Source organism: Bos javanicus, chromosome 19 (genome assembly GCF_032452875.1).
Source record: "Bos javanicus breed banteng chromosome 19, ARS-OSU_banteng_1.0, whole genome shotgun sequence".
NCBI classification, from domain to species: domain Eukaryota; kingdom Metazoa; phylum Chordata; class Mammalia; order Artiodactyla; family Bovidae; genus Bos; species Bos javanicus.
The window spans coordinates 6545621-6571402 of record NC_083886.1 but is presented as its reverse complement, the minus strand read 5'-3'; the positions used below and the strand labels follow the sequence as shown (position 1 = coordinate 6571402).

General features: G+C 39.5%; 1 protein-coding gene across 7 annotated transcripts in view; it reads right to left on the bottom strand.

The window, feature by feature from the left end:
* The window catches only part of STXBP4 (syntaxin binding protein 4), a 254199-nt gene that overhangs the window by 42364 nt on the left and 186053 nt on the right, over positions 1-25782 (bottom strand). For all 7 annotated transcript variants that reach the window (XR_009731174.1, XM_061389991.1, XM_061389993.1 and 4 more), the window contains one exon: positions 6834-6891. Coding sequence is in view for 6 of the 7 variants with exons in the window: in XM_061389991.1 (XP_061245975.1) it covers positions 6834-6891 (58 nt within the window). In the remaining variant the exon portion in view is untranslated. The remainder of the gene's footprint in view (positions 1-6833; positions 6892-25782) is intronic.

Below are 25782 nucleotides of genomic sequence, written 5' to 3'. Positions count from 1 at the left end.
GCCTGGTGGGCTACAGTCCACGGGGTCACAAAGAGTTAGACATGACTGACTAACACTTTAACAACCCAAATTCAGACAGTCATTTAGGGTAGCTAATGAACTTGGACTAGAAAGATATGAGAAAAACATGCCCATTGGAAATCAGCTTTCCTTTGAAGTCATAAAGGCAAAGCTCTTATATACTGAACTTGTTTTGGGAGGAGGCATCACTGTTTAACTTTTCATTCCAGCTTACAGTTTGCATTATTACTGCTCATCCCACAGAGTTCTTGTGTTGGCAACATGCTCTGGAAGACCAGAGACCACAAGATGTGGCACGTGTCCCACACGCCTCTTCCCCTGGCACCCACAGCAGACACTGCTGATGAATCAAGACACACTTTGGTGAGGTTGAATGTGGCCTCAGAATTCTTCATAAGCAACACTTGAGAAAGTGAGTTGAAATCTATTTGCCTTCTCTGCTATAGACAGAAACCTGTTTTATTCAGAAATCACAGACTGCTCAGGTTTTACTGATATGCAGTGGTAAGGCTGGAAGTTAATATCTCCTATGTAATGGAGAACAGGTTTTATAATATGTGGAGTGCTATCTCAGATTTCAGGATCTGATATAAAGGTGTATCAACAAAAAGGAACTATAAGTCAAGTATGAGTAACTTTTAAAAACCAATGATTATACGGACTTGAAAAAATCAGCAACAGTACAACTTAATGTTTCAAGCCAGAATATGATACTGAGATTTTTTGTTATTTATACAGATGTATAGATTATGTAATGATTTAATTATTAATATATTACACACACTACACTGTGAAACAGCAGTGCGGGAGGCATCCTCTAGGACAGCTCCTTACCTTCGGGCATGGACACCCTTATGTAGCTGCCTCCTACACTGTGCCGGGGATGGTCTGTGTGAACAGCAGCATACGGCAGAAAGTAAGCTGCTCACTTCTGAGATTGGTTATAAAACACACTGCAGCTCTTGTTTTGGTATTTCTCTTTCTCTCACTGTTTCTCTTGTCCCTTGCTCTGAGGAAGCCAGCTGCCATGTTTGTGCAGCTCTATGACCCATTGATACAATGGAGAAAGGTCCAGGTACGGTGAGGAACCGAAACCTCTCATGTGAGCTTGGAACAAATATTCCAGCCCCACTAAGCTACTCTTCAATTCCAAGACCTTGCTAAAAGCTTGATTACAACTTCATGAGAAATCCAGACAGAGAGAGAATCAGAATGATTCAGCAAAAGCACTTCTGGTTCTTGACCCTCTGAAATTTGGGTAAGAAAATAAATGTTTACTGTTTAAGGCTGCAAAATTTGTGGGAATTTATTAAGCAGCAATAGAGAATTAGTACATGAAATCAAGGCTATTGATCACAGTGAATCTCTATTTTTTTTCAAAAGAAAAAAAAGAGTTCAATGAAAGCAATGTAGCAGCTATTCTAGTTTGTAATATTTAAGTTCATTTTTTACTATTAAACATAGGTCTTATACTAATTTTGTTAAATTATAACATGCAAAGTATATGAACTTTTAAAGTGGGATCATGTCAAAAAACTATTGTAAATATGTAACAGTATATACCTACAAATGGAAGATAAGAAGTTGGGTGGTAAGATGGTCAGATTCACTAGATAGTTTCATTACAGTAACATCAAGATAATTGGTATTTTGTCATTGAATAGAAGAATGCTGCAACTCTTTCTCTAATGAGAATATAAGAAAAATTTCCCTTGAATGCATTGATATATATAGCAAGTGAGTAAGCTCTGCCTATTTGCATATGTGAATACAAATATTTGTATATACACATATATATATATGGAAGTTTGTTAATTCCATGAAACACTGGCTCTAAGAATGCCAGCATTTTGACTGTACTTGTTTACACCAGGTAAAACGCTTTCTTCTCTTGTGTCAGAATGTAAGCAGATGACTGACTACAAAGCGTTAATGCATGTGCAGTGGACATGTGGGTGGGTCGGAATATTCAGTGAGGACCGTCTTCATCTAGGTGTTCTCGGGACAGCACTGACAGTTATTCCTTTGCCCGAGGCTAGGCTTCCACCAGATGGAACCATTCAATTTCTGGGAAGACACTGACAGGTGTCAATCTCAGGGAAGAGATTGTATGTACACAGACTATCATGTACTCCAGTGTTCTGGAAAGGTGATTTCAGTCACTGTTCCTTTTAAGTAAAGGTGACAGAGGCAATGACCTGAGTGCATTCCTTGCTATTCTTACCCCAAAGTACGATTCATACGGTAAATGAACTACTCCTACTCAAAAGCTAACACAGTCTATCCAGGCTCAAAATTTTGGTTGGGAGAGTGAAAAGATGAAAAAACAAAAGTCTAAATAGTTTCAAGGAAGACATAAAGTGGATGCTTGCTTATTCGGACATTACTTATTTAGCAACCCATCTGAATGCAGCTAAGAGCTGAGATGAAACCCTCATGGAGATGGCAGTGAGGAGTGAGTGGAGAGGCCTAACCTTGGCTCAAAGTGTATGGTCTGGCTCAGGTGTCATGATACACTCTTTACAGACATAGACTCATTCATTCTGTGAGGAATTCACTCTCTGAAGGGTGACAGTCTTTCCATTTTATAAATGTAGACATTAAAGCACAAAGAGGTTAAGCACACACGCCGAGGTTGTTCAGCAATTCTATGCAGCCACCAGCATTTGAACCCAACTTGCTGCAAATCCAAAGCCCATGCTCTTCTTTTGCCTACACCAGATGGCCTTCCTCAAACAAATGCACTGGCATTAGAACTTACATACTTGATTCACATACAATCCCCTGCAGACTCACACTTTAGGACTGGTGGTGGTTTAGTCACTAAGTTGTGTCAGACTCTGGTGACTCCATGGATGGCAGCCCACCAGGATCCTCTGTCCGTGAGATTATCCTGGCAAAAATACTGGAGTGGGTTGCCATTTCCTCCTCCAGGGGATCTTCCTGACCCAGGGATCGAACTTGGGTTTCCTGTATTGCAAGCATATTCTTTTACACCATCTTTTATGCCATCAGGCACTCAAGGACTATTTACAAGCAATTCAAATTAGTCTGATTATTTGGCATCCTGACTTCCTCAAATAAGAAACTCCTGGGGAAGATGGTAAAGTGTGTAGAGGATAAAAAGGGGGAATGGAGATAAGGAGATGGCCAGGCATGTTGAGAGCAGGGGGAGATGGTAGCTCTGTCTCTATTCTAGCTTATACTGCTTAATATTCCCCTGCAGAACTCACTGAACTGTGTCTAAGACTGATGTTCATAATGATTTTGTTCATTGGCCTTGGTACAAGAAGGCAGGGAAGCATGCAATACTTTTAGAGTAAGACATCCATTAAGAATAGTTAAACTAAAATAAATGTTGGTGCTGGATGGTAAGCACCCATTCCTCCATGAGACAAGTATAGAATTCTAACTTAATCAAGATCTCTTTAAAAATTTTTCTGGTCACATGTAAACATACCATGTTAAAATAAGGAGATGGAGACGTGCAGCATGGGTGCATGTTTTGGGGGGATAGCTTGGACTCAGACAACCCTGGATCTGTACCTTGACTCTGAAATTTTACTACTGCATGACCTGGACAAGTTTAGCCTCTTTTCCACAGTTTCTCCAGTTGTAATGGAGAGACAAGGATACCCACCACTATGCTTTAAAAAATCTTATCTCTTTTCTGCTTTTGGTAGGAGTCAAGATTAAGGTCAAGGAGGAGAACTCCCTAAGAAATGTGTTTTCTATGACTGGAGTGGACTACACAAATGCAGTGTCTCTTTCTATTTCTTCAGATACTGAGCTAGATCTCAAGGCAGTCAAAGGGCTTGCTTACTTCTCTTTCCTCCTCTCCTTGGATGCTATTTTCCTTTGCAGCAGAAGCGCAGCCTGAGGCTACTGTTCCAGCCCGCAAAGGACAGTGGCTTAAACCTCTGGGTCCCAGGCAACAGGGCACACTCACTCTGATCCTCTCACACTCACGCCTCTCCCCCTCATTTTCTTTGGTGGTGGGTGACGGTGCCCTTAGTACCCTTCCCTCACAGGGCACTGGGTAGGCTCTGACACAGCTGCGTGTCAGGATACTGACAGATGGCTAAGGCGCAGCTGGGGTGAAGGAGTTCCCCACTGGATCCAGACCCTTTTACTGACATTTTTCAAAGGCCTCTGAATTAAGAACCCTGGTTTACAGTGAAGGCTAGTTTGCCTTCCTTTGATGGAACACTTCTTTTGGGGATCTTCCAGGAGATGGGCATGGTTGAGAGCAGGATGCAGCTCACCACCATCATATCATCCTATTAAGAGCTGAGCAATGCCCACTTTCCACATTGTTAGGAAGATTACATGATACAATGCATAAAAAAAAAATACCTAACAGATGCTTGGTTGCTAAGCATCATCCCCCATCCCTACATTTTTTCCTGTATGCGTCACAAAGTGAACATAAGAAAGAAAAGTGAAGTGAAACTTGCTCAGTCGTGTCTGACTCTGTGACCCCATGGACATTCTCCAGGCCAGGATACTGAAGTGGGTAGCCTTTCCTTTCCCTTCTCCAGGGGATCCTCCCAACCCAGGAATCAAACACAGGTCTCCCACATTGCAGGTGGATTCTCTACCAGCTGAGCCACCAGGGAAGTCCAAGAATACTGGAGTGGGTAGCCTATCCCTTCTCCAGGGGATCTTTCCAACCCAGGTCAAACCATGGTCTCTGGCATTGCAGGCAGATTCTTTACCAACTGACATAAATTTGAATGTGATTTTTCATTTTCTTGCCATCCCTACACAATAGTGATTCAAGTCTTTCAGGAATAAACACACTTAAAAGAGCATATTGAAGCAAAATGTTCCTTCTGGAAGAGTTACGATTTGGGAAGTGACCCTAAATGTAATCTGTACATGGAATTCCTGAGTTCTTTGTTCCCGAAGTCCCTTTCTCCTTCATGTGTTATAAGCTACACCTTTCCTTTGTTAATTACTTTTTGCTAGAGACCAAAAGAAAAATAAATCAAGAAAATACTTTGCCAGCTTTACCCCTAGCTTTTCCTTAAATGTTTTTAAAATATGAAGCTTTTGAATTTTCAATGTTTTAAATGTCATACAATTTTTCCTGTTCTTTTTTCCAGCATGATGTTTTCTCCATATTGTAAATTAATGATGACTGTCTTAGAAATCTATTGTGTTCAGAATTTTACGGTAGGTGCTTAACATTTAACAACTCTACAAAACACGTAAAATCCCCCTTATTTTTTGATGAGAAAACTGAGATGAAGAGAGATGTGGGAATCTGTGTAAAATCACAGAAGTTAAGAATTCAAAATGTGGATATTGCTTAGAAAACTACTTGTACATTTGAAAGAGCAGCAAGGACACATCTCTCTTTTCCTCCCCATGTGCATATCAAGGATCATTTGCTTAAAAAAAGGCCATGTAAAGCTGTGGTACATATACACAATGGAGTATTACTCAGCCATTAAAAAGAATACATTTGAATCAGTTCTAATGAGGTGGATGAAACTGGAGCCTATTATACAGAGTGAAGTAATCCAGAGAGAAAAACACCAATACAGTATACTAACGCATATATATGGAATTTAGAAAGATGGTAACAATAACCCTGTATAAGAGACAGCAAAAGAGACACTGATGTATAGAACAGTCTTTTGGACTCTGTGGGAGAGGGAGAGGGTGGGATGATTTGGGAGAATGGCATTGAAATATGTATAATATCATATATGAAACGAGTCACCAGTCTAGGTTCGATGCACGATACTGGATGCTTGGGGCTGGTGCACTGGGACGATCCAGAGGGATGGTATGGGGAGGGAGGAGGGAGGAGGGTTCAGGATGGGGAACACAGGTATACCTGTGGCGGATTCATTTTGACATATGGCAAAACCAATACAATATTGTAAAGTAAATAAAATAAAATTAAAAAAAAAAAAAAAGAAAGTCTCTTGAGATCTGAAGAGTCGGTTGGGAGTCCCCTTTGTGTTCTCCTAACTCCAACTCTGAAGTGAGAAGAGTTACCCAGAGCACAGTGGAAGCACAGCCGGCCAGCAGCTAGAAAACGCATTTCTGTCAAGACTTTAAAAGAAAGGTCTCTATCAGTGACAGTCTAGTACAGCAGAAAGAATCCTGGTGGCAGAAGACTTGGATTCTCTTTTGGTTTGGTGATTTAGTTAGCTGTGGATTTTTGGGCAACTACTCCAGTACTTATTTTCTTCATCTATACATGAAGGATGTTCTGAGACTCCCCTGAGATGGGATCTGTTCTTATACCGTCTCATTTGTCTGTTCAGTTATATAGTGAATGTTTTTCTTCCCTATTAAGTAAATTCCCTAATATCAGAGAAACAGTCTATATATTTCACTATAGTATGGAATATTGCCTGCCACGCAGCAAATGCTCAAAGAATCTTTGCAGAATGAATGAACTGTGTATACTGTAAAGCATGAAAAATGTTGATTGTTATTAGTATTATTGTTAATGTTTTAAGACACAAAACAGATTGTTTCAATAGATATTAACTTTGCATAAATATTAATACTTTTAGCCAGAAATGAATTCAGGTAGTAACATTTAGGTTTAAATGACAGTCTTGTTCCAATTTTTTGATGTTTCCCTTGAATTAATTATTAGGTTTTATCCTCCCTAAATGATATTAACATTTAAATCACATGAGATGAAAATGGTGAAGTTTCATTTCTTGTTACTAATTTTTGTAACCTCCAAGAGGGTTTCTTGGTTTTACTGATTATTCTGCAACTTCCAGGTTCTCTCCAGATGTGAAGAAAAATGCTTACTTGGTTGGGAGGCTTGTACTTACTTGATGAAGTACTTGATTCCATCTGCTGTGTAAGCTGCCTCCCACCCGTAAGGTAGACCTACAGTGAAAGGAAACAAAAAACACATTTAATAAGATGGTAAAGATAACTTTATTTCCTGGGCACAGAATTCCCACTGCTTTACAATTATTTGAGTATGTTTCTTGTATAAAATAATTGTCGAGAAGGAGGAATTAAAACAATTCAGATGAGCTTTCATATTCAGCATCTTAGAACACAATAAATAAGTCTTCAGCTAACAATCTGCTTTAGTTGCATTAAATGGATTATGACTTGTCATTTACATGTGGTGAGCATTTTTGTCAGCAGGATTCACGCCAAAACTTGTGGTGCAGCGGATGGTTTTTGCCTGGAGGTAGAAGGATGGACAAGATGGCCTCTGCTTATCTATTTGGGCTCAAAGTTTCATTAATTGGCTCCCTTTACATTCTTTCGCTCAGTTCTACAGGGAATTGCTATATGAGTGCCAGATCAGCAGGGGTTTGCAAGTAGCTCTTGCACAAGACAAAATACCTTATGAATTTTGAAAGCTTAGTAAATTGATTTACCTTGGATTGTGGTATTTTATTTTGTTAAGAATTTTGTGGACTAAACATAAATGGCCAAATAATTTGCTAAACTTAGCTTCCATTTCTGTAATGGGGTTGAGAATAATTAGTCAGATGTAAAGAAATGCAGGTTGAAGTAAGTAAGCAAGCAATTATTTGACCATATTTCTATAAATGAGTACATTTTTATCCTCATCATGCCAACAGAACAGGTTCAGGTTGAGGTAGCCCCTTCTCTTACATTCCAGTTACGGGTAGGTCGGCCTTCTCGGGTGCTGCCAGTGGTAAAGAATCTGCCTGCCAATATAAAAGGTGCAAGAGACATTTGATCTCTTTCTGGGTCGGGAAGATCCCCAGGAGAAGGAAATGGCAACCCGCTCCAGTATTCTTACCTGGAAAATTCCATGGACACAGGAGCCTGGTGGGCTACAGTCCATGGGGTTGCAAAGGGTTTACTGCTCATACATGGGAGGTACTCCTTTAGAACACAAGGTTTCCATCCCTTGGCTCCACCCGAGTACTATTAAGGGTCGTAATTGGATCAGTCTTTGGTACTGACTTATCAAGTCTCCTTTGAAGTCTCCTCTGCCAAAGAACAGACTCATGGCACAGGTAGCTTACTTCTTTAGAAAGTAATTAAGCTATAACAACAAACCATTGACTTCACTTTCAAAGTCTCACAAGCAGCAGAACAAAAATCAGGAAGAGCAACTATAAATGAAATAAAATCTTACTCGATCACCATTTACTTTGAATTCTTTGAGAACAGCTCTAAGTATGCTGTTTTTATAACTAAGAAAAACAGAACAAGCTTTATATTTACCTCCAATCTTTTTAACACAAGTTGTATAAAATAAGACCTTGGCCCAAAATTCTATAATTATTTCCTCTGCAGATTAACACAGGCCACCTAGGAGTTTCTTTTACTTCTTAATGAATAAATGTTTCTATTTTAAGCAGAAAATAAGCATTTCTGGGGACTCATCATGAGCAAATGACTGGTTTCTTAAAAGCCCCTGAAGTGACACTGAATACATCTCTGCTAGTATTCATGGCCAGCACACATTCAGTCAGACAGGCCGTGATCAACCGCTGTTGCTGCTCCAGTTCATATAGATTTATCTTCTTTACGCTTTCTGCATCTTTTGTTACAGATCACTTCATTCTTCATTGACAAGTCTCTCACTTGAAGGGAAGAATCTGATGACTATACACAAAAACCATGCTTTTATGACAAAAATGTTCAGAAATGCCAGGAATGCTAATCAATAAGGCAAAGACATGCTAAAAGTAGAAAGTCATTCTAATGTGACTAAGATTTTTCTTTAAATGACTTGTCTGTCAAGTGCAGTTACAGTCATATTTCTCATCTTAAATCACAAGTCTTTTTTTTTTTTTTTAAACGAGGAGAAAAAATATGCATACTTTAAAGATAGTATCTTTTAATCCATAGGACCCTTTGAAATTTGAGATTGACACTGGGATACCACATCCCCATGCCATCTAAATAAAGTTTCTGTCTGATTATTTTCTTACAATTATTACAAGAACTATAACTTCACAACAGATTTATTAAAGGTACCAGTTCATATCTATATAAGTCAAAATGATTATCAATGACTGTAGCCATCAAGATATTCTTGTGAATTAAATAGTATTTTAGAATAAATTATCTGTTCTGAAAAAACAGTATTTCCTTTTAGGAAACAGCATAGTTTCTTCTTTTTCATGCAGGTAATACAGTCTGAAAAAACAGACTTGGGTATTAAAGTGATAGCGGCTATATTTCAGTAAGAGTTCATTGATGGAAACCACAATCACTGTCCATTTATAAACCAAAACCCACAATATACTGATAAACCAAATATCCTACTTTATAGAGAAAGGGCACTTTTGATTTCTACAAGCTTATATAACTATGATGGATTCAATTTTCCCATAGTAAAGGTTTTCATCACTTCATAGTAAGTGATTTGGGTATAAATACAACATATTATCTAGATACTTTTTGATAATTGTTATATTAGCAATAGACCCAAGGCATTAGAATTTTTCTACATTCCCCACATCTTAATACTTGCAAATATATAATGCTCTTATTTTCCTTTTCTTATTTGCTTTAAAACTGTTATGACAAATATTGTTTCTGACTGCAAGTATTTGTTTATGAACCCTCACATAACATTCTTTCCCTCACAGATCATTTGTTCCAGTGTACTCTTCATGAGTACTTTGCCAAAGTGGAGTCTCCTGCAAATTCAACTTAGAGTACCGGCTGTCACCTAACACTCCATGTATCCAAAACCAAACTCCTCACACGTCCATACAAAATAGCTCCCTTCCATTTCCCCAGTCCACTTATGTATTAAAGTTCTCTTTGTCATATTTGGCCCATTCATTAAATATTTATTGATCATTTTTTGTAATTGATTAATTTTATATGTCCAGCATTTTGCTTGGTGTTCGATAGATAATGAATAACAAATAAACTTGGACCCTGGTCTTATGGAACATTAAAAAAGTAATCATAATTAAAGACATCATAAAAAATAAGAATAAGTACTAGGAAAAAAGTATTGAATACTCTGAAAGAGTAATTCATAGCACAGACAAAAGTTAAACTCCTGAATACATAAATAACTTCTACAAATCAGTAAAAGAAATGACAAATAGGAGTCTGTAGAACATGTAGAACATTCAAGACATGAACATACTTAAAATATGAAAATAAGCTTAATTTCACTCTTCACAAGAAAAATACAAATTAAACTATTATGAAAGGCCATATTCATCATGTTAGCGAAGGGTAAAAAGTAGTGTAATAAGACATTGTTTTGAGGGTATGAAAAGGCAATATTCTCATATTGATGGGTGTATAAATATGATCACATATGTATGGGAGATGGAGAAGGCAATGGCACCCCACTCCAGTACTCTTGCCTGGAAAATCCCATGGACGGAGGAGCCTGGTAGGCTGCAGACCATGGGGTCGTGAAGAGTGGGACACGACTGAGCGACTTCACTTTCACTTTTCCCTTTCATGCATTGGAGAAGGAAACGGCAACCCACTCTAGTGTTCTTGCCTGGAGAATCCCAGGGACGGGGGAGCCTGGTGGGCTGCCGTCTATGGGGTCACACAGAGTCGGACACAACTGAAGCGACTTAGCATGTATGGGAGAATCTTGTCAAGATCTACCTAAACTTTAAATGCCAATAACAATAGTTCACAATAATGGAGTGGCCATATGTTGGACACTTGTTACACATGTACTGACTTTCTCATGTCTCACAACAATTTTAATGGTCCTGTTATTACTCTCATTTTACAAATAAAGAAACAGGCCTGGACAGCTTCCATTACCGGCCCAAGGTTACACAGCTGGCAGATAGTAGAGCCCAAACTCTTAACCACTTAGGTTGAAAACTGTTAGCTGCTCAGTTGTGTCTGACTCTTTGTGACCCCATGGACTGTAGCCCATCAGATTCTTCTGTCCACGGGATTCTCCAGGCAAGAATATAGGAGTGGGTTGTCCCTGTGATTAGTGAATTCACATAGTGAATCTAGGGAATCTTCCTGACCCAGGAACTGAAGATGAGTCTCCCGCATTGCAGGCAGATTCTTTACCATCTGAGCCACCAGGGAAATGCCTGAACTGGCTCTATATGATCCGGCAGTTCTTCTAAGAATTTATCTTACAGATAGCCTTTATGTACAAGATAATTAATTATAAAAACAAAAGATTGAAAATCTAAATAACCACCCTTGGGGACTGATTAAAGAGAACATGTCAGGTACGGGGATACTGTCCAGCTGTGAGGAAGAATGAGGAAGTGTTTTATGCACAGTTTGGAGAAAGGGATGAAGGAGGAAGGAAGAATCTCTGGAATTGCTGGAGTCACCCGGGTACAGATGTGGGCAAGAACGCCCTAGGCTGCAGTGTGACAGGAAGTGCAAAGGCTCCGGGAGGGGGAAGGGCTCGGCACACCTGAGGGACTGAGACAGCACTGTTACTGGAGGGTGGTGAGCGAGGGCGAAGGGCAGCGACAGGAGACTGGGTGGGGAGACAGGGTTCGCAGGTCCTGTGAAAACTGAAAGTTTCTTAAAAGGGAAGCAGATCTGCTGCTGCTTAAGATGAGGAAAACTGCGAGAGAATGTTGCTCTGACCTTACACGGGGAGGGCCGCACAGCTCAGAGACTGGCTCCTCACTGAGTGACCCTCAGCTGACCTGGATTCCAAAGGGTGGTAAGCCCCCGTGAGAGAAGACGGGCCATGTGAACTCATTCTCTCTTGGCAGAGCACAGGAAGAAGTGCTGCCATAAAAGGAGGCAAGAAGAAGACAGCCAAAACTGTAATCAACCTGTAAAGCCTGCTTATCGGCTAGCAAGGTAGTTTGGTGGCCCCAGAGCCCTAGATACAAGAGAGCCTGCTTTCTCTCATGAGAAAGACTGAGGGTGGGCAGGAGACCTCAGAGGGTCTCTGGGCGGTGTGGGTGCACACAGGACCCGCACAGGTTCAAGGGTGCAGCAGGCGTATCATCCACACCCTGGATTCTCCTCTGACATGAAGTAATAGCGGCTGCAGCTGGAGAAGCAAGGGCCACTCCAGCTCCCACACCATGGACAGGACTTTGTGTGACACAAGGCTGCTCACCTGTTCTTGGGGGCGGGGCAAGGAACTGTCACAGCCCCAGTCCCCCACAAGGCTGCAGGAAACTGCCTTTGCCCTGGGGGTGGAAACCTGGTGTCCACCCTGCACTGACACTGGTCACCGGAGAGGCAAGGGAAGGAGACCGTCCATATCTGGAGCCCCGCACTGATGCAAATGAAGCACAGTCTGACCTCCACAAGGTAGGGGCAGGAAGCCCACCTGAGCACTCAGCAGCTCGCTAACAGGGACGGGAAGGCTGAGAAAGTCCTGCCCCTGAGACTCGGGCATAGAGCCTGCCTAAAACCCAGAGACTGCAGTAGGAAAGCCAAGAGCCCCTCCTACAGCCTCCATTCCCCCCATCCACCACTCACCTGGCACCAACTGGCACCGAACTGCCTGCTCTGGGGGAAGGCGAGAGAGCAGACAGGAAATATGTGCTGAGTTGGCAACAGGTATACTGAGGGCCCCCACCCCCAGCACCCAGCCCTCACTGAAGCACAGGAGGACAGCAGACAGGCACTGGAGGAATGAGAAGCCTGCGGCAAGCTTCGCACAAGCCTGGAAACAAAACGCAAAACCAGCCTGCCTACAAATGAGGGTGAGGAACCCTCCCCACACTAAAGGCCTGACACAGAAGACAGACCCGTATCTGAGTTTAAATAACACTTGCCTCAGTCCCTATAGTTTTGTACCTTCAGTGAATGACAATCAAAATTATGAGACACAGAAAAGCAAGAGGAAATAAAAAGATCCATTGCCAAAAGATAAAATCACAAACAGAACCAGATCCAGAGACAATGCTGAGCTTTAAGGTAACTACCCACTAAAAGATCTAGTGGACTATAGTGAATTATGGTTGTGTGACTGCAGGGTTGCTCATTACATGGGTATTACATGGGTATATTATGCAGAAGGTAGAGACTGAGCTTGTTGAGGCCCAGAGTCTTGTTAAATGATGGGATGGAAGGAGAGAGCACCAGGTGAGCTGAGGGAACGTGTAAGAATGATTGGAATAATGGGCCCCAGACTTTAAGCTGAATAAGATGAGAACAACCGTGGAAGCTGAAGGACAGAGAAAGCAGATCTCACTGAAGATAGTAAACCATGTTTTGAGTGGAAAGCTGGGAGGTTTGAGTGGGAGAGTCAGGAGTCTGAACCACTGTCGGTTGGTGCCAAGGACTGTGGTGGGAATGGAAGACCACAGTAATCCGGGCAAAAATGGGCACTGGACAAAACGAACTGGACAGTAAACGTGGTGGACTCACACAGATGATGGCGGGAGCTGGGACGGGGAAAATGACGGAGAATGAGAACTCTAAAATACAACAAAGACAACGGCATCGGTCTCGGAGAGCTCAAAAAAAAAAAAACAAAAAAAACCCCCCAAATCTATCTGAAAAAACATTTGCTAGTGTAATTGTTATAAAAACTCAAACACATTTGACTTTTAGCATCTGATATCTTGAGAAAGGGCTTCCCATAAGGCACTAGTGGTAAAGAACCTGGCTGCCAATGAAGGAGACGTGAGACCTGGGTTCGATCTCTGGGTCAGGAAGATCCCCTGGAGGAGGGCACGGCAGCCCCCTCTAGTGTTCTTGCCTGGAGAATCCCATGGCAGGCTACAGTCCGTAGGGTTGCAAAGAGTTGGACATGATTGAAGTGACTTAGCACAAACGCACCATCTTGAGAAAAAGAGAAAGGAGAGGGAAAAAAGTCGGGGAAAGGTGGCTATGAGAAAAAAGAGAGAGAATCTCTAACTCACAATTAATGAAGCTTCACTAAAGAATGTAACATTCATCACATAGTGAAATTTTTTTTGCAGTCACAAAATCTGAATCTATATGTAATATTCCTCAACTATAAATGGAAAAACCACTGGAAAGTAATAATCTTGTGGAGTCTGTATGACAGTGAGAGTAGCAGTCATCTTGCCTAGCTGACAGGGTTATCATGAGGCTCTTATCAAAGAATATATAACTATGCAATGATATACAAAAGGAGACTGCTATTACTCAGAGTAAGAAAAATAATAGCTCTGTCTTCATCTTTTATGGTTCTACAGACATAGAGTATTCTGGACATTTAATACAGGAAAGGTGTTTATCTACAGGGGAAATCTCTACTAATATGCTGCAATATTTTTTTACAATCTTCTCTTAATACAGGAAATCATATCATCTCTATTTCACTCATGCTAACATTTAGTAAAAGAATAACAGAAACCGGTGGGACAATCTGACACTGCGTGGTGTGATGATAAATGTACAACAATGAGATTTTGGGGGCAGAAGGATCCCTAATTTATAGTATTTACTGATTTCTGTGGTGTAAATACTCCTACGAATGACTGATTTCAAGCTACTTATGTGATGTCAATGAACTACAGAGTTGGGAAGAAATGAGTAGTAGTACCCTACAATGTAGATTTCCCAGACATAAGAGATATAAATAACTTCAATAACAAAGATAAGAAAAATAATTAGGAAGTGGTAAGTTTTGAGTATTTATTTTTCTTTTTTAAAAAATATTTAAATTGAAATTTTAACGTAATTTTTAATTGTTAACAATGGTTATGTTTCACAATTAGCTCACAAAATTCTTATAAGCTGGTTCTAGCCAGCTCCAGTTTAACCACTGTGGAACCCATCTCTTATCTCCCTGGTCCTAAGAGAAAATTCCAAAATTCAAATAGAATAGATGGAAAATACTGTTTTGTCCAAAAGATGATTACATGAAACCAATCGGTCTCTAATAATGTGGAGAATCACTATCCTAACAATAAACTATGTATTTATCAGATGTTTTATAAATTTATAAAAATATTTTATAAATATTAACTCAGTTTATTCTAACAATCAGTTGAGATAGGTGCTATTATTGACCTCATCTTACTGAGAAGAAACTGAAGGAATAAAGAGGTTTAAGAACTTGCCCCTTGTCATACTGTTAAAAATGGTACGGTCACAATTTGAATCCAGGCAAAGTGGTGCTAGCCTATACTCTTAACTATTGTCATACTGCTTCCATTTCCTTAACTTTGTTAGCATTGCTAACAATCAATATTTTTAAATGGTCCAAAAATATTTTGATTAATTTTTTGAAGAACTAAAAAAAAAAAAAAAAACCCCAAAACTCTCAACATCTCAAATTCTGCATTATTACCTAGAAAAACACTCTTTTGAAAGAAACTGAAATAATTTTTAGGCTCGAAGACAAAGCAGTCTATTTTAGAGAAATTCTAATGTTAGATTTAGGATTGTACACGTTAATTTGTAGGTATGACCGGCAGTGCCAATTTTAAAAGAAGTATTGCTAATTTTCCTATGAAAAAGGAATCTATTATACTGAGAGATGGTTGTAACCTATAAATAACCAAATAATATAGTATTTTAAGTATAAAAACTTTCTAAGGAGATAATTTATTAAAAAACTATATAGATTTCCTGAATTGTGCTTTAAACACTCCTTAACATTAGACTGGCATAAACTCTATTTTCACAGACAATTTTGGATTTGTGACCTGATTTTTTACACATGGTCACATACATCGTCAGAAAGCGAAGAGGAACTAAAGAGCCAAAGCTATGGTTTTTCCAGTAGTTATGTACAAATGTGAGAGCTGAACCATAAAGAAGGCTGAGCACCAAAGAATTGATGCTTGTGAAATGTGATGCTGGAGAAGAATCTTGAGAGTCCCCTGGACAGCAAGCAGCTCAAACCAATCAATCCTTTGGCCCCCTGATGTGAAGACCCGACTCATTGGAAAAGACCCTGATTCTGGGAAAAATTGAGGGCAGGAGGAGAAGTGTGGGTGACAGAGGATGAGATGGTTGGATGGCATCATCAACTCAATGGACATGAGTTTGAGAGCAAACTCCAGGAGACAGTGAAGGACAGGGAAGCCTGGCGTTGTTGCAGTCCATGGAGTCACAAAAAGTTGGACAAGACTTAGCAACTGAATAACAACAACACACATTATCATTTAATCAAACAAAAAAGCAAATGACTATATAATATAGGAAGATTTTATGTTTTTATATTTGTATGTCTCAAATTCAGGAGTTTAAATGTTAACATAATTAGACAAGTTTTTTCCAATTAGAGGTTACTCACTGAGCAGGTTAAAAGCTATAATATATTAAAGGAACAAAACGGTAAAAATATTCCTAGAAGTCATCTGGTGGTTCATAGTCCTCTTTATCTTGTCACTCTTTCTGGGCAACTACTACCCTAATACCCACGTAGGAAGATGGAAAAAGCTAACATTTATTTTCTACATTTTTTTTCCCAACAGATGAAAAAAAGGCAGTTATTTTTACAGTTAAAACCATGGGGTGATTTTCCTGAACTCTGATATGCAGACATTCGAGAAGCCAGCTGAAATGTTCTTTCCTATGTGGCTAGCTTTCATCCCATGACCCAGACTGAAGACGAGAATGTGGGATTTCACTGGGTATTGTCTCTGGGCATTCAGACAATGCTGGGGGAATGATCTGGTTTATGTTTGTTTGGCTTAAAATCAATAACATAGAGTAGACTTCATTTTGTGCACTAATAGAACTTGGCATAAAACATACTGAAACTTTCTTCACTAGAGATCTCTCTGCATAATCAAGCCTAAATGTGTGTGTGTTCCTAATTACTTTTAAGTGTACAAAGATAAACAGGATTTCTTTAAAGCACTGCCACTGTTACAATAATAAAGGTATTAAGAGGTCAGTGGCTGCTGAACATGAATTAATCCACATATCAGAAGGGAAAATGAACTGCATCTTCTCCTTTCTTCTCCATTCAGCAAGACTGAATTCAGTAACTAAGAGTGGCAAAGCTGCTGTCAAGTAAGCTTGACTACCTCTGGTTAATGACAACATATTATCAGCAATATGTTAGGTAGTCTGAACTGGACACTATTATTTGTCTGCAACTAACAGTCAGCCAACTTTTTTTTTTTTTAGGCCAACTTTTTCACTCTCCTCTTTCACTTTCTTCAAAGGCTTTTTTTAGTTCCTCTTCACTTTCTGCCATTAAGGGTGGTGTCATCTGCATATCTGAGGTTATTGATATTTCTCCCGGCAATCTTGATTCCAGCTTGTGCTTCTTCCAGCCCAGCGTTTCTCATGATGTACTCTGCATATAAGTTAAATAAGCAGGGTGACAATATACAGTCTTGATGTACTCCTTTACCTATTTGGAACCAGTCTGTTGTTCCATGTCCAGTACTAACTGTTGCTTCCTGACCTGCATATAGGTTTCTCAAGAGGCAGGTAAGGTGGTCGGGTATTGCCATCTCTTTCAAAATTTTCCACAGTTTATTGTGATCTACACAGTCAAAGCCTTTGGCATAGTCAATAGCAGAAATAGATGTTTTTCTGGAACTCTCTTGCTTTTTCGACAATCCAGTGGAGGTTGGCAATTTGATCTCTGGTTCCTCTGCCTTTTCTAAAACCAGCTTGAACATCTGGAAGTTCACGGTTCACATATTACTGAAGCCTGGCTTGGAGAATTTTGAGCATTACTTTAGTGTGTGAGATGAGTGCAATTGTGCGGTAGTTCAAGCATTCTTTGGCACTGCGTTTCTTTGGGATTGGAATGAAAACTGACCTTTTCAAGTCCTGCGGCCACTGCTCAGTTTTCCAAATTTACTGGCATATTGAGTGCAGCACTTTCACAGCATCATCTTTCAGGATTTGAAATAGCTCAACTGGAATTCCATCACCTCCACTAGCTTTGTTCGTAGTCTAGTCAAGGCTATGGTTTTTCCAGTGGTCAGGTATGAATGTGAGAGTTGGACTCTGAAGAAAGCTGAGCGCCGAAGAATTGATGCTTTTGAACTGTGGTACTGGAGAAGACTCTTGAGAGTCCCTTGGGCTGCAAGGAGATCCAACCAGTCCATTCTAAAGGAGATCAATCACAGGGTGTTCTTTGGAAGGAATGATGCTAAAGCTGAAAGTCCAGTACTTTGGTCACTTCATGCAAAGAGTTGACTCATTGGAAAAGACTCTGATGCTGGGAGGGATTGGGGGCAGGAGGAGAAGGGGACAACAGAGGATGAGTTGGCTGGATGGCATCACCGACTTGATGGACATGAGTCTGAGTAAACTCTGGGAGTTGGTGATGGACAGGGAGGCCTGGTGTGCTGTGATTCATGGGGTCGCAAAGAGTCAGACACAACTGAGTGACTGAACTGAATTGAACTGAACAGTCAGCCTCTTGAGAAACATGTATGCAGGTCAGGAAGCAACAGTTAGAACTGGACATGGAACAATAGACTGGTTCCAAATAGGAAAAGGAGTACATCAAGGCTGTATATTGTCACCCTGCTTATTTAACTTCTATGCAGAGTACATCATGAGAAACGCTGGGCTGGAAGAAGCACAAGCTGGAACCAAGATTGCCAGGAGAAATATTAATAACCTCAGATATGCAGATGACACCACCTTTATGGCAGAAAGTGAAGAGGAACTAAAAAGCCTCTTGATGAAAGTGAAAGAAGAGAGTGAAAAAGTTGGCTTAAAGGTCAACATTCAGAAAACTAAGATCATGGCATCTGGTCCCATCACTTCATGGCAAACAGATGGGGAAACAGTGGCAGACTTTATTTTTTTCAGCTCCAAAATCACTGCAGATGGTGATTGCAGCCATGAAACTAAAAGACGCTTACTCCTTGGAAGGAAAGTTATGACCAACCTAGACAGCATATTCAAAAGCAGAGACATTACTTTGCCAACAAAGGTCCATCTAGTCAAGGCTATGGTTTTTCCTGTGGTCATGTATGGATGTGAGAGTTGGACTGTGAAGAAAGCTGAGAGCCAAAGAATTGATGCTTTTAAACTGTGGTGTTGGAGAAGACTCTTGAGAGTCCCTTGGACTGCAAGGAAGTCCAACCAGTCCATTCTAAAGGAGATCAGTCCTGGGTGTTCTTTGGAAGGAATGATGCTAAAGCTGAAACTTCAGTACTTTGGCTACCTCATGCGAAGAGTCGACTCATTGGAAATGACTCTGATGTTGGGAGCGATTGGGGGCAGGCGGAGAAGGAGATGACAGAGGATGAGATGGCTGGATGGCATCACCGACTCGATGGATGTGAGTTTGAGTGAACTCCAGGAGTTGGTGATGGACAGGGAGGCCTGGCATACTGGGATTCACGGAGTCGCAAACAGTTGGTCACGACTGAGTGACTGAACTGAACAGTCAACTGAGAGTAATAGGTAGACAAACTTGATTTAGGAAAATAGAAACATAAAAAGGGAGAGGGAGAGAAAACATAAAAGGGTACTCCTTAAATTTAGGCACAGTAAACTTGGGCATCACTGACTTGATGGATGTGAGTTTGAGTGAACTCCAGGAGTTGGTGATGGACTGGGAGGCCTGGCGTGCTGCAATTCATGGGATCGAAAAGAGTCAGACACGACTGAGCGACTGAACTGAACTGAACTGAAACTTGGGCAGAAAAAGTGAGCTTAGAGACAGTGGACTGAAATTTCTAGATTCCGTCTCTCAATCTGATTTGGAATCTCATCAAACTCTCCCTGGTCAAAATCTCCTCATGCTTGTCCAGCAGGGTAATCTCCCGAACATTCTCAGCAGTACCTCAGGCTCTTTACCTACCTAGGCCCTCTTAGAAACTTCACTCAACACTTTTTCTACTCACATTTGTTTAGTGACCGCTATCCAAGGACTGGTAAATGGTGACCAGATTCAGAACAGCCCGGGCACTCAAGAAATACTGTTGACTGACTGCAGAAATTTGACTCCTATGAAGGCTGATGTTTCGGGGAATCCAGCACATATTTGAAATTTTATTGTTGTTATTAAGTCCTTTGTACTCACCAGGGGATTTTCATACAAATATTTGCACAACTGTTGCTTGTGGATTTTGACAACAGGATAGTAGAGGACCAACAGACATGCAGTTTTAGAAACACTATCACAGAACAGATGAAATTAAATCAAGATCATTTATGTTTCTACCCAGAGGGCAAATAATGGAACTCTAAGCATCACTAGTACCTAATCATGTAGCATTTTGCTGTTAACATCCTTGTTTTTAAATTTTTAAAAAATGTGATTATTTGAAAATCTATTAAAGGATTTCACATTACTTTCAAATAAATTTTTTAAAAATCATAAAAACAAAACCTCTTTTGGAGGTTTGCACGTGTGTGTGCATATGTGTTAAATCTTGTGTCAGTTGTGTCTGACTCTTTGTGACACTATGGACTGTAGCCTGCCAGGCTCCTCTGTCCATGGGATTCTCCATGCAAGAATACTGGAGTGGGCTGCCATGCCCTCCTCCAGGGATCTTCCCAATCCAAGGAGCAAACCGCGCCTCTTATGTCTCTTGAACCGGCAGGCAGGTTCTTCCCCACTAGTGCCACCTGGGAAGTCCCTCTTTGGGTATTCACCTTTAAAAAGATTTGTTACATTTTTATCAAATATATTTTTAAAAATATGCAAAGACAAGCAATAAAAGCACTTTAGCAGAGCAGATAAAATTTTCAAGCAATAGCTTTCATGCAGTCAGATAAACTCAAGACTGATTACATTAAGGAATTATAAACTCAGAACATGTGTACACCCGTGGTGGATGCATGTTGATGTATGGCAAAACCAATACAATATTGTAAAGTAAAAAAAATATATATATAATAATAATAAAAAATTAAAAAAAAAGAGTTATAAACGCAAATAAAAGAACTTTGCATTTTCTCCTCTTCAAAGAATATTAGTGCTCACAGAATAGTTGACTACCACTTACAAAAGTAAAATATCTGTAGTGTGGCATTTAAAATCTTTTCAAAACACATATCCACAGAAAGATATACTTGAATCTTCACTGAAGCTTTATTCATAATAGCCCCAGATGAAAAGAATTCAAATGCCCATCAAGTGGTGACTGGATAAATTGTGGAATATCAATCAATCAATACTGCTGAACAACACTGATACAATTGATGCACACACCATAGATGAATCTCAAAAGCACTGTACTAAGTGGAAGATGCTACATACTATTTATATGAAATTTTCGAAAAGGCAAAACTGCAGTGACAGAAGGCAGATCAGTGGCTGCCTGGCTCCAGGGCTAACGGACTGACGATACAGGGGCACGTGAACAAGTTCTGCGCTGATGGAAATGTTCTTTAACGTGATTATGGTGGCATTATGTAACTGTACATATTTATCAAAACTCAGTGAATTGCACATTATTATATATAAATTATTCCTTTTAAATTAAAAATAACAGGGAACTTTCCTCAAGACAGCAATAAAAACAACCTCATTAAAAAAAAAACTTTTTAAATATAGCTTCAATCTTTTTTCACTTTCATGTCCTAGTACTCTTACTTATTGTCCAGTCTCCTACAAGTATTGACGTCTTCCTTTCTATGGTTCTTCAGATACTGTTCTTTCTACCTGGAATGCTCACCACTGTGGAATATATTCACTCAATGACCACTTTTGAATGAACTTCAAAGACAACAGTCATATACCAGAGTGTCTTTGTCAGGATGTAGGCAAGTCTCTGATTTAGGGACTTTTTCAGTTGGGGAGTGTATCTAGAATTTTTCCTTTGATATGTAATTTACATACAATAAAATGCACAAACCTTAACTGTACATTCACTGATTTTTGACAAAGGCTTACACCTGTGTAATTCAAAACACCATCAATATATGAAATACTACCATCACCCCAGAAGGATACCATTTCTGATGATTTCTACCACCATTCCCCAGACTACCATAATTTTTAGAAACATTATGCTTTTTACTTTTAGAAATTCCATTTAGTTTAATAAAGGATTTCTATTTATCTGCTGAGATAGCCTATCTTTGCATTCATTGTGAATATATTCTCCTTTACTTCATTGAATATAGTTTTAAAAAGCACTTTTATATCCTTTTCCAGCACCTGGATCTTTTGGGAGTCCGTCTCTGTTCTTTGTCCTTTTGCTTAAGAATGTCATACTTTCCTGTTTGTTTTTACATTGAGTAATTGTGTTTTACATTCTGGACATTATGAATGTTATATGGTAGAAACTCTGAGTTCCATTTTAATTACTCTGAAGAGTGTTGGTATTTTCAGTTTTGCAGGAGATTTACTTGGTCAGACTCAAGCTATAGGCTCTATCTACCTCTTGGGCAATGACTGAAATCTCAGTTCAGTTTTCTATACCCCCTTGGCTGGACTGTTGCAATCTTCTCTGAGCTTGGTTGGGTCAGTCACAGAGTCGAGTGGAATTTATACACAGAATTTGGGGGCCCTGTATTTGGCTGTCTCCTCTCTAGACTTTTCTTCCCTCACTTTCCATCAGTAAAGTTTGCCTCAAACTTCATATTCTAGTTTTATGTCATAGAGACTTCAGGTTATCAGAGTTTTACTGCCCCATGGGTCCTGTTAGGTCTTGGAGTAGAGTGAGGCAAGCAAGGTGTCCATGGTTCAAAATGTAAGAAGGTGCTTACCCTCAGGCTATTCATGTAAGTGAAGAGTCAGAACCCAAGAGTGAGTGCTCCCTTTAACAGGGTTCTGCTTGCCTCACTCTAGTCCCAGCCCTGGGTCCTGCCCTCAATCTGCAAGTGGAACAAACAAGAAACGTATCCCCAGTTTGTTCTTTCTTCCACTTTTTGACTATTGTCCAGAATCTGCCTGATTTTACTCTCTAGAGGCTTCAAGTGGTTGTTTTTCTGTTTTTCCCAGGGTTTATAATTGAGTTTTGAAAGACAGTCTGTCAGGAGATTATTCAGTCATACTGAAAGTGGAACTCTCAGAATCAAAGAGTTTTTGAGTAGAAAGAGATTTTAGAAATTCTTGATTCAGTTGTCTAATGCTATAAATTGGAGACTGATGCCAAAATAGGTTAAGAAGCTTTATCATAGAGTCAATTATATGGAAGGTCAGTAATTTAACTTCTGATCTAGACATCATCCAATATGCTACTCTGTAATAATGTAACTTCTGTGCAGAGCAAAAAATGTACTCAGACTTCTCTTTCAAATGTAAACAGTATATTAATTCTCAATTATTAACTACTGCCCGCTTAACAGTTTTGCTGTTGTTATGGACTGAGTGTGTGTGTTCCTGCAAAATTCGTATGTTGAAGCCCCAACCCCCAGTGTGGTTGTGTATAGCAGTGGGGGCATCTAAGAAAGTAATTAATGACAAATGGTGTCATAGAGGTGGGGCTTTGATCTGATAAAACTACTGTCTTACGAAAAGAGATTCTGACCCCTCTCTCCCTACTCATGTGTGAATAAAGAAGAGATCATGTGAGCACACAGAAAGATGGTAGCTGCCTACAAGTCAAAAGAAGAGGCCTCAGAATAAAACCTATGTTCCCGGGACCTTGACCTTGGACTTTGTAGCCTCCAGAACTGTGAGAAAAACGTTTCTGTTGTTACTCAGTCTGTAGTATTTCGTCATGGCAGCCTGAGTTAGCTAATACAGTTATAAAAATGGATCCAAATTTTGCACACTGGTAAATCAGTTTACTTGACAGAAATTAGATTGACCACACTGAGGTAAATCCATACTCTTCTTTAAAAGATTTTGAATTATTTAAAAGTAAAATCTGCTAATCAGTACAATAAAAATAAATTTCTTTTGAGTGCTAAACCCATCACTTTAGGTAAATCTTCTGTGAGATGGGAGGGCAAAAAGTGTTTCTAAGACAATTTATCCTATTGTTTTTCCTAGCTTCTTTTTAAGTGCATCTATATCTATCTATTAAAATGAATCAGAGTCTATTCTGAAAATGCCTTATAGAGTCATACTTTCTAAAACAGCAGGTAAACAGGTGTCATGTAAAATGTAAGGCCTGAACACATATTCCTTATTTGCATTTTTCAATCGAACAGAACTTAATAAGGATCATCAGTATCAAAAGAAGCTAAGAAATATGAGAATTGTCTCTCATTTGATCAGGGATGATGATAACTTCTGATAATTCAGTATAAAAACACCTGCAATTATAAACAGTCAATTTTTATTTCTATATATTGATTTGGTTTGACTGATATAGACAACCATACCCAGTAAATCAGATGTCAATTCTGCAAATCTCCCCTTAGCTTTATACCAACATATCCAGCTTTAGGCCCCCAAGCATTTCTTTCCCCTTCATTTAACTATACTAAATTACTGAACAAAAAGAAAAGCTGTTATATTTGGGGATCCTGATAACAAAAGTGCTTAGGTTGGAGACGTGCCAAATACTATGTTGGAATCTGGGGTTTTAGGACTGGAGCTTCAGCAAACCTTTCTAAAATTATGTATCTGTTTTAATTAATAACAGAAAAGAAGATGGATAACAAACTTAAGGAATTAAAAACTCTCAAATTTGAATGAAAAAAGGAGGAACTAGTGAAATCTTTCAAAGAGATTTTCTAATTAAGAAAATTTATTTTCCCACTTTCATTTACACTTTGATTTGACATAATGATCTTTAATGATGTATTTTAATGATTGTTTGTAATACCTTTAACTAAAAATGTTAAATATTTATAACAAAAACAAGTACTTCAAAAGTGTTTAAATGTTGCTTCTACTTTAGGCAATCTCCTCCTAATCTTAATATTTTAATTTCCTTAGAAAGTCATACACCAACACATACATCTAAATATGTAAATTTACAATCTAGAGAGAAATTTCTGACCAGCTCATGTTTTCATACATTCAAAGTAGACAGAATTTAAATTAACCACCTTCTATTAATTATACAAGTAGCTTCATGGAGTTTAATTCTATTTTCATTTTTAAAGAGTCTTTCATAAAAAAAAAAAATGCCAAAATGTTCCAACCACTCTCAATGTTTTGCTTTTCCTCAATACATGTCATGCTCTTTCAACTCCTCACTGCATGTGCACAGGCTATTAACTCTGTCTAAAATTACTAACATTTTCCTTTCTTTTCTGCCTTGTAAACTTCTGCTCATCAAGCTGGAACCAACTTAAAGGGTACTTCCTCTGTGCATCCTCCCCTAATTTCCTTGGCAGAATTCATTTCTCCCTCTTCTGTGGTACTTCTGTGGTTGGTACTAGTTTCTGTCATAGCACGTATCATTCTTTCATGGCAAACATGAGTTCCTTGAGTTTTAAATCTTTGTATCACTTTCCGGTACACAGTATAGTCTTTGGTACACGGGGAATGTTCAACAATATTTTGTTGAGTATGCACATCCCAAGAAGTAAGATTATCTTCAGATTTGTAAAAGCAAGATTGCCTGAAGGGATTCAGGAAAAGAGGTGCACATTAGTAGGAGCGCTTTCAGCTGAAAGTGACAGACCAGCCAACGACAGGGGCAAACAAGCGGGAGTTAAGCAGCCTAGAGTGTGCCCAGTAATAGCATCAAGGCCTTGGGTTCTACATTTCTACCCCAGTGCAAGCTTGTAGGTGCAGGGCCTCCAAAGCTATAGACGTATCTATACTGAAGACAGGAAGAAAGGAAAAAAAGTGGTCTGAGCTCCATCTGTCCTTATTTGTTAATCAAAAGCTTTACGGAAGTTCCTAAGCAGATTTTCGTTCATATGTCATTGGCCAGGAATGGGCTACCCTGAGGAGCAGGAGGTTCAGAAAGCAAGTACCTGGCTTTACAGTTTCTGCTGTGACACACCTGGTAGGACAATCAGTCTGCCACAGATGACAAAACAAAAACAAGAGAGTGGATTAAGGTTAGGTAAGAGAGCAAGGCCTGTCAGACTGAGTGTGCCCGAGCCCGTGGGGACCTTAGGGTA